The 13925-nt window shown below is 39.7% G+C and overlaps 1 protein-coding gene across 8 annotated transcripts in view; it reads left to right on the top strand.

The window, feature by feature from the left end:
• The window catches only part of LOC113026379 (transcription factor SOX-6-like), a 105610-nt gene that overhangs the window by 14617 nt on the left and 77068 nt on the right, over positions 1-13925 (top strand). For 5 of the 8 annotated variants that reach the window (XM_026175100.1, XM_026175096.1, XM_026175104.1 and 2 more), the window contains exons 2-3: positions 1333-1403; positions 4005-4087. The exons of 2 other annotated variants lie outside the window; for them this stretch is intronic. In XM_026175100.1, the coding sequence (XP_026030885.1) occupies positions 4083-4087 (5 nt within the window). In that variant the 5' untranslated portion in view covers positions 1333-1403; positions 4005-4082. The remainder of the gene's footprint in view (positions 1-1332; positions 1404-4004; positions 4088-13925) is intronic. One more of the 8 variants, XM_026175101.1, reaches the window with a different exon arrangement.

The following is a 13925-nucleotide window of genomic DNA, read 5'->3' as shown; positions in this document are numbered from 1 at the left end:
GCGAGAGCTGCGGAGTGTGAACGCTGCTCAGGGGAATCCAACTCGCAGTCACTTGATTGAGAAAGTGGCTTTTTGAGTCAGTGGCTGCTCAAGGCAAAGACAGAGAGACACACAAAGAGAGTTGCATCTTACAGAAATGTTTGCAGGGATGTTTCACCAAAATGCGTTTTTACCCATTATTTGTTATCAGTTTTATTATCAGAACTTCTTTGATTTTCTCCGTTCAGAATAAGATTCCGATTTAATTGTGCCCTGAGAGAAAAATGCTTCTACGAGAGAATGATTTGGCTGATTAAAGACATGAATAAAAGATCATATAAGCCCAGTGTTTGCTTTTTTCTTCGTTGTTCTCAATTAGGCTCAAATGGTAGAATCAAAGGGGTGTTTGTATGGCCCCCTTTGTAGCACTTAGATGCTGTGTTTGGGTGACTTGATGATGAGCGGCATCAGAAAAATGCTGCTTTGGTGTGTTTAATTGCTTTGTCTGTCGTTGTCTGCACAGACTCTCTCTTTAAGAGCCTCCTTATCCTGGTCAGTTCTTTCTTTCATAAATTAATGACCTTCCTTTCTTAATTATGACTATCTCTCTCTCATCCTGGGGCTCCCTCAGAGTGATGACTCACTCCATCCTGATCATGGTACCTTCAAAGTGTTGTCATTATTTGTTATTATCCGGTTTAGCAAATGACTGCTTGTGGTTTGCACTTGTGTGTGTGTGTGTGAGTGAGGCTATAATGAGGCTGACCCCCGGTTAGCTTCGGGAGTGAGAGTGGGTTATTTTAGGAATGGTGAGCTGTCCACCTGATGAGAGATTTCTTTTCCGTGCTCTCGCTGGAATCAGCTTTTAAAAGAAAATATCAGACATCGCTAACCACATTAAGACAGATTTCAGCCAATTTCTTCTTCTTTTTTTTAAACTTCAAAGTCGCGTACAAGAATCACGTTGTTTGTCATTTGTTGGGCTTTGCATGGCTCAGTGTGCGCCGCTGTTTGTGCAGGGGAAAGTGCTGCGAAAGAAATACACTGATCCTCTGTTGGGTCTGCCGCGGACTTGATACAGGAGCTCTGTTCTGTCATGAACATCCGCTACAGAGAGCTCCCAGGTGGGGTGAGAGTGTTCACTGTGCTCCAAGAACAGATCCCAATTCAAATTTTCATAGTTTGTCAAACCATTGCTGGCGTGATGCAAAAAATGTAGCACTGAAAAATATTTCCTGATTTGCATGGCAAGGCTGTCGCCCTGGAGGGTCACATAAAATGTCAGTTTTCATCTCATCATAGATGTTATCTGACAAAATATTCCTTGTTTTTGTCTGTTTTGCTCTATTCTAGGTGATGTTCATGAATTTTAAAGTGCATCCTTAAGTGTGAAGAGGGTGTTGGAGCTGAAGCCTCTTATTTCTGTAAGTTTTCCTCATCCACTGACATGACAAGTACTTTCTTGCACTGTATCACGCCAGCTTCTTTGTGATTTTGTGCCACTGCTTGGCACCTCGGATAACAGCTTCAGTAACAAGGCAGATGATAAGCTGTTGCAGAGAAAACACTATTGTTTTGGCAGAGCAGCACAGAGCGGCTCTCGCTGGTGTTTGAACATGCCAGGTTTTGCACCAGTGGTTGTGTTACCTGAGTTGCGTGTGTGTGTGTGTGTGAATGCTAGCCCATGTTAACAAAACTGTATCCAGCTATTTGCTTGTCAGCCACCTCTCACTCCTCCGTTGCTACAGACAGACTGCTTTTGATTTTGTTTCGCAGCAAATGCAGACCTCCACTCCTGGTAGTGTTCTGTCCTGTGTGCCCTCAATTGCCGCTTTCACTTGGGTGAAGAAAGGGGTCTTTTAAAGGCTCCCACAGGCATCACTCCAGGAACCTCTCACTGCTGGGACCTACAGTGTGCCTTTTAATGGACTTTCTCTCTGTGAGCAATAAAGATTATATCTGGAGTCAAATAGTGCTGCAGGTAACACTAGCCTAAATTAATCGGGTGAAGTCGCTGGGGCTGATCTCAGTGGTTTCAGCAGAGACATATGAAATGTACAGATGGCAGAGGTTGAAGAAAAGAGTGATCTGACCATCTGGCTAATCCTCCTGTTTAAGAATACCTATTAAGGCCCTGTCTAGTGCCCCTTGTGTCACTGGTAGGTCAGATCATCTTTTATCACAAACTAGAACTGCAGTTTGCTACCTGGGTATGGGACCAGTGCAAGAGGTCACAAGATAAATAAGCCAGGTTACGGATGGAAAGAAAGATAAAGAGAGAAGAAAGTGGTTAAGAAGATGGATGGATTGATTACTGAGTGTACTTACCCCTTCATCCCTCTGAAGTATGAGTAAAAATCAAAGAAAGCACCACTTTGGTTAAACTAAAAAGAATGATCAACTAGAGCAATTTAGGGAGCAATATTGTGGCTCTGTGGAATCCTTTCACAGATTTTGTTTTGTCATAGATAAAAGCGCTGAAGTAAGGAACTGTATAAAGATTGGGGGAAAACACCCAGGTGACTTAGGCTCGCTTATAATTCTATCAAACATCCTTAATTTCATCAGCTGATTTGCAAACTCAAAATCAAATTATTCTGTCTTTTAACATGCAATTGCTTTTCAAATCCAATAACATAACGGTAAGATGACAAGTGGACCCTCGTAACAAAATCACAGTCTTTATTGGGTACCAATCCTGTCGTGACAGCGATGATTTATGGCATCTTTGTTTCACAGGACTTTGGAAGGAAGAGGATGTTGTGTGCTTGAGTTACAAAAATTGAAGCCTTAACTTGCTATAAATATCCAGCGAATGATCAGAAGAGCAGTTATGTGTCTGTGGCGTCACTGGGCAGTGCTCCAAATGTGAAACAGGATAATGTCGATTATTGCGTGTTCACATTTAGTGTGTGGAAAACTACATTTTTCTTCTTCCTTTTTCGGTGAATCCAAAATGTTTTAATGCTCCATAAGGGAATTAGGATCAGAGCTTATATACCCATAAACTGACACACCATGTCCACGGCACGGGATTTCAAGCTGTAGGCGATATTAGTGTGGTCTTCTGAAAATCTCAATCAGAGCCGTAATGAGCAGTAAGGAAGACCACTTTATGCAGAATGATAGCCCTGTGTTCAGAGCTCTGTTGTTACACATAGCTGCTGTAATAGAAGTCATTTGCAAAGAGTTAGACAAGTTACCAGACAGCAAGCAGCTGTTGGGATGATTCGTAGTAAACAAATGAGCTAATAAGCTAATGAACCCACTGAGGTTACCTGTTTGGCCTCCCCCAGGAAAATGTCCTTATCTGCTCCACGACATTTGACTTTAGCTTTGTGTGAGAACTCAGCTGCATTACTGCTAATGGGCAGCATCTAACAACATTTAGTGTTGCTTAGTTAACATTACGCAGTTAACCTCATGTTAATCTTATGTTAGCAGAACTCTGTTGTGTCCTCTTCAAGTTGTACAATTAGTTTACTGTTCTGATTCATCCACACATATGACTTTTCTGTGGTGGACAGGATACCTTAAAAGGACATTTTCAGGGATGGGAAAAGAGAAGTGAACTGCTAGAGTACATATGCGTGAGTGTTATGTATGTTGTTGTTTCCTATATGTGTTTGTGCTTGTATGTGCGTTGGTGTTTTGCACACTCATGCCTCATCAACATCCCATCAGAGACCCATCTGGTTTTCTTTGAAGAGGCTCGTGGAGCTGCAGCAGCCCTGGCTTTAAGGCAGGGCCAAGCCAGCAGCAGTTCCTCCCCACTTACACATAAGTCCATGGTGCAAGGCCCTCTGCCAGTAACATTATAGACCGACCCTTGTGGCTACTTCCCAAACCACCCAAGCTCATACCCCACTTTCTCTCTTCTATTGCCCTTGAAATGGGGCCTGCTCTAAATATTATCTCCCCCTGTGCTTTATCCCTCCGTTTATCCCTAAGTCTGCAGAGAGAAGAAAGGAGCCGTGGGGCTTAGTCACTTTTTCCCTTCTCTTCTCCTCTCTCCAAAACCACAGGCAGCGGCAGCGGCTTCCTGGAGATGAGCGCTTTTGTCTGTTGTGTGACCGCTGTGGCTTTAGGCAGATCCTCCTCTGATGAGGTAATGCGCAAGCTGGATGATCAGGCAGAGGGAGAAAGTAGGGAGGTGTAGGAGAGGGACCTCAGTTTGGATCTATATTTTAACCTTTGATTTATCGAGCTGGTTCTTACATCCACATCCTGCTTCACATGGAAGGCTGTTGACTTTAATCCCTGGATCAGAGACACAGTTGGCAAAGTTGAACTGCAGACTACTGATGAGTGGCGAGTGTCTGTGAAAAAAGGTTTAGCACACGGGAATATTTCTTGCATTTCCTCTGCTATTGGCTCCATTAGTAATCAGTAACTCTTTATCATTTTGGGAGTTTGTTTCCGCAGTTGCAGCAAAAAATATTCATAAATATTTGTTGCTGCAAAAGTTACAAAATCATTTTGCATCAATATACAGAAACATTTCAGTATTTGCAGATATCCAGATCTTGTCTTGAACTGGTGTGAAATGAAGCAACACTTTCATTATTCCCATTATTCACTTTGTGTTTCAGCTGCTACTTAAGAATTTCTTCATAGATTAAAAAAGGTGTCAAAGGTTTTGTGTGATTTTTATGTGCAAATTTCCACTCAAAAAAAAAAAAATACTGGAAAGGAACCTGCTCATGGTTATTTGCATATGTGTCTGGACTGTAAGTGTTTCCAATGCGTGTTTGCCCATTTTATCTTTTTTTTTTTTGGTAACTGCTGCTACACTCAGACCTCGGGCCTCCTGTTAAGGAGTGCCAGCAAACTCACTGACATTAAGAATGATTGGTTTCTGTTTTACCTGCCATGGGTCATGGAGGTCTGAGGCCAGGGTCAGCCTCTCTGTTGTGGTTTGTGCTACAGGAGATGTCACCGGGTCCTTAGATCACAGTGATCCAGCGTATTATTCTCTCCAGACAATATGCTTCTATACCTCTTTGCATTCTTGAACATGCCGTAGCTGGAATGAGGTGTTTTTTTTCAGCTGTTTGGTTTCCTTCAACACTTCATTAAAAACAGTGGGTTTTAAATACCTTGTGTTTGAATGTTGTGTTGACTGTGTAGGTGGAAAGAAGGAAGGTCAAAAAGCAAACAGCACATCTGCAACAATGGCTCTCCTGCAGTGCAAGCACTTGCTGTTAAGAGACTTGTCTCAGCTTTATATTTACGATCAAAATTTAAGCAACCCTGAATACAGTTCACTGCAGCATCACACAACAGCATAGCAGCCTCATAATTACAGTATTCTCATTAAAGTAAAATCCTGCATCTCATTTGAAAGCTGCCATCAGCAAAAATTAACTTGCCCTAATGGCCGCTGATTGCATTCCTGCAGTGGCCAACCCCCTCCTCCAAATTTAGTGATCTGATCATTTAAGTACATGCTAGCATAATTGAGGTCTCTCCCTTGATTAGATTTGCGCCAGCTTTTAACAAAGCCTGCTCGAACTTAATCCAATGACCCCCATTGTAGCAGGAGAGGATGGATGACATCGCTCCTGGTTAGCGTCAACATCAACCGTGCCGTCGAGCAATTAGAGGCCACGCTGATAAAGTAGCTGGACAACTATAGCTAATGATACAAATGTTCTCAAAGCTCGTGAGACAACAAGCTGAAAACTGAGCCACGTTTCATAATCCATTCATCTGACTTTATACACAGAAAGTTATCAGAAAGGACTTTGAAATGAGAATTTAAGTTCAAGGAATCACTTCGGTTTTACAAATAACAAGCTTGTTATTCATATTATATTAGGCATGCAGTAGTAAGACAGCGCCTTTCACTGTAATAAAAGAGTCCTTGGAGTAAATTTGAATGTTTATTTAGTACCAAACAAAGGCTTACACCGACTGGAGCTGTCAGATTCAAGCAGTGTCAGTGGTTTAAGTAATGTCTCTGAGTTTTACCCAGCTACACAACATTCTTGTGTCGCAGGCCTGACCCACTGGGACTGAAACAAGCAGTTCAGCAGGGCATAGATGCGCTGTCTTTGGCTACTTCTTCTGATGACACCTGCTTGCCCATAATCACAGTTAGAGACTAAACCTCCTGCTGACCTGTGGCTGTGTGTCGCACGTTAAATCCTCTAATCTTCTCCTTTGTTCTCTGTCACCCTCGATTAGTTATGTAGCAAAAGTCAGCGAGAAGAAAGTATGTGCTGAGTTTCCAAGTACATGCCTGTGCTCAGATTAGTAACCTTTAAATGCTCCATGCATTTATGAGTCTTAGGAGCTTAACGTTGGTGTTGAAAAACAATTTTTTTAAAACCAAAGGGGCTCAATATACACAGGTTCCATCTAACGTTGTAAACTTGATGGTGAGAAATTATGACTGGCTGATGTTACAGTTTTTTTTTATATTTTGAAAACAACAATAATAATTAGCATTTTAATCATGAAAAAAGTTAGAAACTGACACAACCAAAATGTTACAAATGCTACATAAAATTAAAGCCTTCATGAGTGACTCCATCACACACATTCACCTGACACAGAATCGTAGCTGATGTTTAGCTTCATTTTATCCTGCAGGCGACTATATGCAGTTAGGCTATGTCCGACTGATCTTATGATATAAGCGTCTTTTTAAGTACTGTGAGGGTTTTGAGGGAATCAAGACTTTGTTTATTGCTTCTTCCCATCTATTCTGTGTCTGTAAACCCTCTTCTATTCTTAACAATAGGATTTCACTATAAGTAGGTCTGGACAAGTTGAAGCTCACCTGTTCAAGCTGTAACTAATCATAGGACTATCTTGGCCTATAAGGTGACACGGGATGAGCAGGCATGCTGGTATGTAAGGAGGAACAAGAAATAACACAAGCAATTTTTGGATAGCAGCCCAAGTTTGTGAAAGGCTGTTTTCGAAATCAAAAGTTGCTTGATTAGCAGTTTCAGGATGTTTTTGCAATGCTTTTCTGATGCACTTTACTAAGTTTAGGCATTCAGTACAGGCAGACGAAGCATAGCAGGCCGGAACATTTAAATTGAAATAACTCAGAGTATGTACACCACCTTATCGAGGTTTGTGTTTTCAGGCAATTGACAAAAGCTGACACACAATGCGATAATTTACGGGGGTAACAATGCTGTATTATGTATACCAGAGACACTTAAGACTGAAGTAACTGGGAAATGAATGCAGGCCAAATTTATGTGCTTGTGTTTAAGAGGGCGAGCAGCTCTAGAGCATGTTTGTCAAAGCCTTTGGATAAGGCTCCAAAATACTTGGCTCCTTTTCAAATGCCGGTTTGCTTGCTGATAATAGAGACAGATTTTGATGCTGCTGCCAGTTTGTTGTTATATAAAAAAGATACACGCTCAGATATGCAGAAAAAAAGCGTGCCACACAGGCGTCACTGAAGAAAAATACACAAATCCAAATGATTTATCGCCTGGATGCTATTAATTTAACCTATGGAGTCTTACTCAATAATTAATGTCTATTGGCATATGACCCTATATGCCATACAGTAAACAGCATGTCTCATAACTATGTATGAGATCTTTAGTTAGCTAATATATGGCTGAAAGGCTCAGAGACAAGCCCTGGGTCTTAATAAATCAGCCATATCTAATGAACCCCCTAATTGTGATTTACAGCCTGCATGCCCAGTGCTGTGATGGAGAGTAAAACAGCTGTACAGAGAGAGAGAGAGCGAGCGTACAGAGGACGAGAATCATCCAGTGGCACCAGGCAGAAAAGAAACTCTGCTGTATTAAAAACATTGCTCCCTTCCAGCAACTGTGAAATTCTTGTGTGGGTCCCGTGAGACCTTTGTCCAGATATGTTACTTAATGCGATAAAAATCAAGCAGCTGGACGAGTAACCGTCACATTCAAGTCCAACCACGAACTGAGAGCAAGCAGAGAGGGATATTTACACACTCGCATAAAGCGCTCCACCCAATCCAAGTTCTTTTTGTAAATTATTTTGATTCATTGCCCGTGGTTATTTTGCTTTCCAGTGGAAGACGTGCTATAGCTCCTTCTTCTTCTTTGTGTCTTACTGCTATACTTGCCTTTTCCTGTCCATTGCAAACTAACTGAAAACATGCCTCGTGTTGCTTGTGTGCCAGAATGTTCATATCATCCACTAGTCAGATAAACAAATGTAAGATGGATTTCATTATATTATGCACAATCGATAGACTGTCCACAGCTGACATCAGTCTTTCTGGAACGATCAACTCCACCTTAGTATTAAATATTTGCCCTGTTTCAAGGACTTAAGTCATTGTGAACATCGACTGCTGTGATTGGCTAGATTAACAACCTAGTTTGAAGTTAGGCCTTGTGCACCATGAACAATGTATATTCTCTGCAAGGTAGGACAATGGATACTTTGTGTGGTTTAAAGAGGCTCTGATCTTGGAGCACGCACGCACACTTCTCGACACCCAAGGCTGTGGCTGTGTATAGTTTTATATGTGTTTTTACATTCTTCATATTCCAGACAAAAAAATGCACTGTGACCTATTCTGTTTTTATTGCCTGTTTTCTTCTAAACCAGCTACAGGGCTGTCTCTTCAGTATTTCATTTCTCTCTGCTACAGTATACAAGTGTTTATTGACTCATCCAAGGTATCAAATATTAACTATCACTTCATGCATAACTGTCATTTAAATAATTTCACACACACAATACACACATTGAAATATATATATATTTATATATATGTATCACCAATAATTTGCCTTCTTGACCTCTACAGTTACTGTTAAGTTTTTAATGTTCAATTTAACCATGAGGTTTTGCATATGTAGACAAAGTAGCCTTTCTTATGAAAAAACAGATGGCAAGCAAGTTTGAAAATGAATTTAGTAATTAAAAAAGTACATTTGAAAAATTTCCTTTTTTAAAATTTCCATTTTAATTTAAAAAGTGTTAATGTAAATAACTGAGGAACTGTTTATTTGTTATTGCTGCTTTTTATTGTAAAACGAGCCACATTGTAAATTCAGTGTAAAAATGACACAATTGGACAAAGAAAAAAAAGGAATGAAACATTTAAAATATTCAAAAAGCAGCACTGAAACCTTCCCTGCTGGTACCTTCAGGGTTAATGTGAGGGAACACAAATGCACATAGAACAGACATCTGCAACAATGTTGCTGTAAAGCATGAGGAAGACACACAATGTATGCTTTAATCGGAAAGATAATTTCATAATATTAACTCCACTTTAGGAAAATGTAAAGATTTTATATTCTTGGATTTGCAGTTTCGGCTACATGCATCTATAAGCATCTGATACATTAAAAATGCAATCACATTCCCACCATCTTTACTCCTTGCATGTTGCGTACATGTTAGCCACTATCAAAATGAAGTGAAGAAAAGCCCCATGTTCTTAGCAAAGATGACTTGGTAGGGCCATCTGTACACATTATGCATTTAAAATGGTTAATAATTGAATAAAACTATGTTTTTATTGACTGACTGAAAGTAGCATGCGCCTGAATAATGCATTCATTTCATGCTAACAAATCGTCAAAGCTCTTTCTCAGATAGGGAACAAAGCTTATTGTCAGCGGATAGAGCAGCAACTGGGATTACAATGGGGACATGCAGTGAAACGACTTGTCAGTCCTAATCTAGGATTAGCAGGCTTTCGCGCCTCCCGGGTGCTCTAAAAGCCACCTGTTTGGACGCTCCTGCAGATGATGTGACACACTAGAGCTGCTTGTTTGATTCTAATTCTTTTGTTTGCATCAAAGTTTTAAAGGATTTTGGTTTTCCATTACAATGGCACGATCTAAGCATTTAAAGCATTGGACGCATTTAAAAAAATACTATTGCGGAAAATCTGCTCAAACGGAATTTGTCACTAATTGAGATCGTCCGGTCCTTTTTCAGAGCACTGTATCTGGGTATTAGCACTGATTATGTCTTTTCACCCTTGTGTTCAAAGATGCTATAAACATTTACTGTTTTTTAGGATTGCTGTGCTTTTTTTCCTAACGAAGAGCATTTTTCAGGATGTTTTTTCGGCACGTCATATCAGTGATGCGTTTCTGAGACCTGAATTCTTCTGGACCATTATATCCTCTTAAGTCAACAATTTATGAATTATAACTTTGAACAGGGTAAGCCAATGCAGTAAATTAGGACTGAAGAACACTGAACATGTCTGAGCGTGTCTGATGATTGTTCTCAAACTTAGCGAGACCCTCGAGTCCTAAAATTACTTATTAAAGCTTTTTTCTGCTGCTTGCCTCTGGGCTAATGTGATCACTCATGTGTGAGGGCAGCTGTTGTATCGCCACAAGCTTCTGTGATAACTTTGTACTGCCGCTGTCACCCTGAAATATACTTTTGAAACTTAATCCTCTGGAAAATGAACCCAATTTGATTGTTAATCTCCTTGATGTATTTGATTTAGTAAATATATTTGCATTCTTCTGAGATATTTTAACCGCACCCAGTTGCACCTGTGCAGAGTGAAACACTTTAATATTGACTCAGTTCTTAAGGATGAGTTCAAGTACAGTTAATGTCTTTCTCCCTGAAAAAGAAGGACTTTATGGTTTTGTCTTTATTCTTAAGATAATTGGATTCACCCTTCTTTACAGCTTCTCAGTGACTATATCGGAGGTCAAAGCACAGCAAGGCTTAAAACTTGTGCAACAAGCTTATTTGTGCATCACAGTGGAGTTATGTTCATTCCCAAAGGGGTCAAAGGTTTCTGGTGCCTTCCAGAGGTCAAAGGTAATTGCTTCAATTAGTGCCATCAGCTCACGCAGATATATACTGTAGCATAATACCTCACATAAGGTGTTTGTCATATGGCAAGCTGTGTGTGCTTTAAGCTGATACAAATCAAAGGTGTAAAGAGGTCAGCAGAAAGCGAGATCATAGACGAGCGCATGCTGGTGTAGACATTTAAACGAACGAGCAGAACAGAAACAAATGTGTGTTGGTTTTCAAGGGTCCTCAAGTAATTGCCATCATAATGTAAGCCTTGTTTCCACCCGACTATAAAATATGCTCGTTTATGAATGTTCAGTTTTATTAAAAGTTACATAATACTCAGACTCATAGTTTTGATTCAACTTTTGGATGTGGCCTTATATTTATTATGCATATGCATGCATATATTCACAAGAAATTACACCTTTGAGCACGATTAGCAATTAAAAACATACTTTACTTTGTATTCCTCACATTGTGCTTCATTAAACAGTCTGTTTCTTAATAGTCTTTGGAAGCTTCCAACTTATACAGATACCTTGTACTTCTATAATCCTTCAGTATTTGTTACTATAAATTTTTAGGTATAATTACGTCCGCTGTTTGACTTTGTTAATGCGACATATTATGAGGCATGCCTTAGAACAGAAAATATTCACACTGACCAGGGCTTCTAACTACTGTGAGCGAGGGGCTGCAGACAAACAGTCCCTTTGAGCCACTGAGTGTTGACTTTGGTTTTCAATGGTCTCTTCATTGGTTTACGCTGTATCGTTGCCATGAAGTAGATAAATGTATATGTGTACTGTATTTGTGTTACCTAGGGGTGTGTTCACATGCCAGGAAAAATAAAAAGCACAAGGGAGAGTGTTGGTCACTTCTGGATTTCTGGGGGTCTGCGGTTTTAGTCCGGCATCATCGAGGTACAGAGGCCGAACACACAGGCCCAGAGCATAATGAAGTGTGTTTACGCCCACTTGACAAACGATGCATTCATAATTTGGTAACCGTTCCACCGTTGGCTTTGATTAAGATTTTTACATCAGCAGGACTAATGGAGACATCAAACCCTGTGTTTGCTCCAGGTGTCCGTATGATGACAGATGAAATCCTTAAACTGCATTTTTTTCATGCTGGGGAGTATAAAAATATTTTCTTTCCACATTCTCATAAAGTAGGAAGGATTTCTTGTTTTGCTTTTTGTTTTGTAAATTGATACTTGGAAAAAAACAACAACAATTTTTTCCAAGTAAAATTTTATATCATTAACATGATTTTAAAATATATTGTATATAAACATATTGCACCTGATATGGTATGTTAATGCTAATTAAATGACAGAAATCCACCAAATCTTCTTTTTCTGTCTTTGTTTTTGTTTTACTGATTTTCAGTGGCTCATCTGACAGACTGAACATTTTATAGTTCTGATCTCACTGTGTGGAACCAGTTTAACATCGCCACCATATTACTGAAGGTACAAACTACACCTTATAACCAATCAGCAGTTAATAAGGCCGTCTCTCATGTAGAGAAATATGTTTGTTTGGTCTATTTCCAGACGTGATAGAAATAAAATGTTTTCTATGTAAGTTAGTTGGGCAGCATTATCCCCTGTGCCTGTGTGGGTTTTCCCTGTGTTCTTTGTGTTCATTTGTGAAAGTGTGGAAATTCTGTGTTGACACTGTTAAAAAAAACATTTATAACATTGCCTCCAAACTATTTCATATCTGGTATGTAAACTGTATACCAACATCTTCACCACTTGTGTTACACCAAGTTGTTAAACCAATTATATGAATAAACCTTCAACATGTTGTGTCTGTTGCAGACAAAAATTGACGTCATCTGCCCTCACAGAGGCAAATGACATTGTTTAAATAAAGTTAGAAATTTAAAAAAGCTTTCTTTCAACTATTAGATTATATTCTTACAGTTTAGAATCACACCAGTCTGTTAAATAAGAGCTAAACTTGTACTTTGTACCTTGCCTAAATGCTTCTTCTACCCTTCCCCTCTGAGTGCCTTGTGGTTGTAAATATTTTCTGACAGAGCCGCTCAGTGTAACATACTCGCACAATAAGTTCTATTTACCTGAGATTTGTGGAAGGATTTGGCTGTGATGGCTGATTGATGCAGACACTGCTGGGACCCAACAGTCATGCACAGCATCCGCCCACTGTATACCTTCTTTCATTGTTTCACCTAAGTCATGAAAAGGTCAGAGAATACCTGCCTTTGCGTGTGATACGAAACTACAGCAGTGAAATAGAACAGCTACTTGTTGGTTGCACAGCTACAGAGCTGCCTCTGTAAGTGAAATCCAATGAGCTGGAGTTTCAGAAAACAAAACTGCTTTTCTTGCTATTAAGCCAGTGATGAAATTGGCTGGTTTGGGGGGGTAACTGCTGCTGCTATTGAACTTTTCTATTTTGGGCAAAAGACCCATGATGAGAAATCTCTGGGAGAAAACAGGGCAGCATGTGTGTGTTCACATTCCACATGTCTGACCTATGACAGTGCCCTCTGTTTGCAGCGCTCTGCGATGATCTAATGAGAGTCCAGACAGACATAAGATTTAGGAGTTGGGGGAGCTGCTCTCATCAAGTCCAGTTCTCCCTCTTTTTCTTTATTTATCCATTGAAAGAAACCACATCACCCATTCACACCTGTGAATTCTCAATGAACTTCATTGATGGTCACTAAACAATTCCTTACGTTTTCAGCAAAGCGAACGAACAAAATCAAGTATGTTTGGATATTGTTTGTTGTTCATGAATTTTAAGAAATTTTTCTGGTTCATATCAGCTCATTTTATATTACATCTACTTTTAATTTCATTATGAGAATGTTCTATTGGAAAGCCAATGCAGAATTTCATGTTGACGTATGCCAGATCAAAGAAACTGGAACTTAAGAAAACATCGGAAAATAGGAAAAAACGCTGCACAAGTGCACAAACACCTCACGAAATACGACCCAAGTGTTTCTGGAGAGACAAAAATGTGACGAAAAAGTTGCAGAAATGACAAACTAACAGTAAACGGGTGATAAAAAACATGTATCTACAGTCTTATACGAAACACACATTACTGATATACTTTAGTTTCTGTCCCATTAACGTCTCCTCCAAAACACTTCTGCTGGGCTTTGTTGTGTTCTTGTATTTATTGTTGTAAACTCCAGTC

Source organism: Astatotilapia calliptera, chromosome 7 (assembly GCF_900246225.1).
Source record: "Astatotilapia calliptera chromosome 7, fAstCal1.2, whole genome shotgun sequence".
NCBI lineage: Eukaryota > Metazoa > Chordata > Actinopteri > Cichliformes > Cichlidae > Astatotilapia > Astatotilapia calliptera.
Note: the sequence above shows the minus strand (reverse complement) of the source record. Positions and strands in the feature narration are given on the sequence as shown.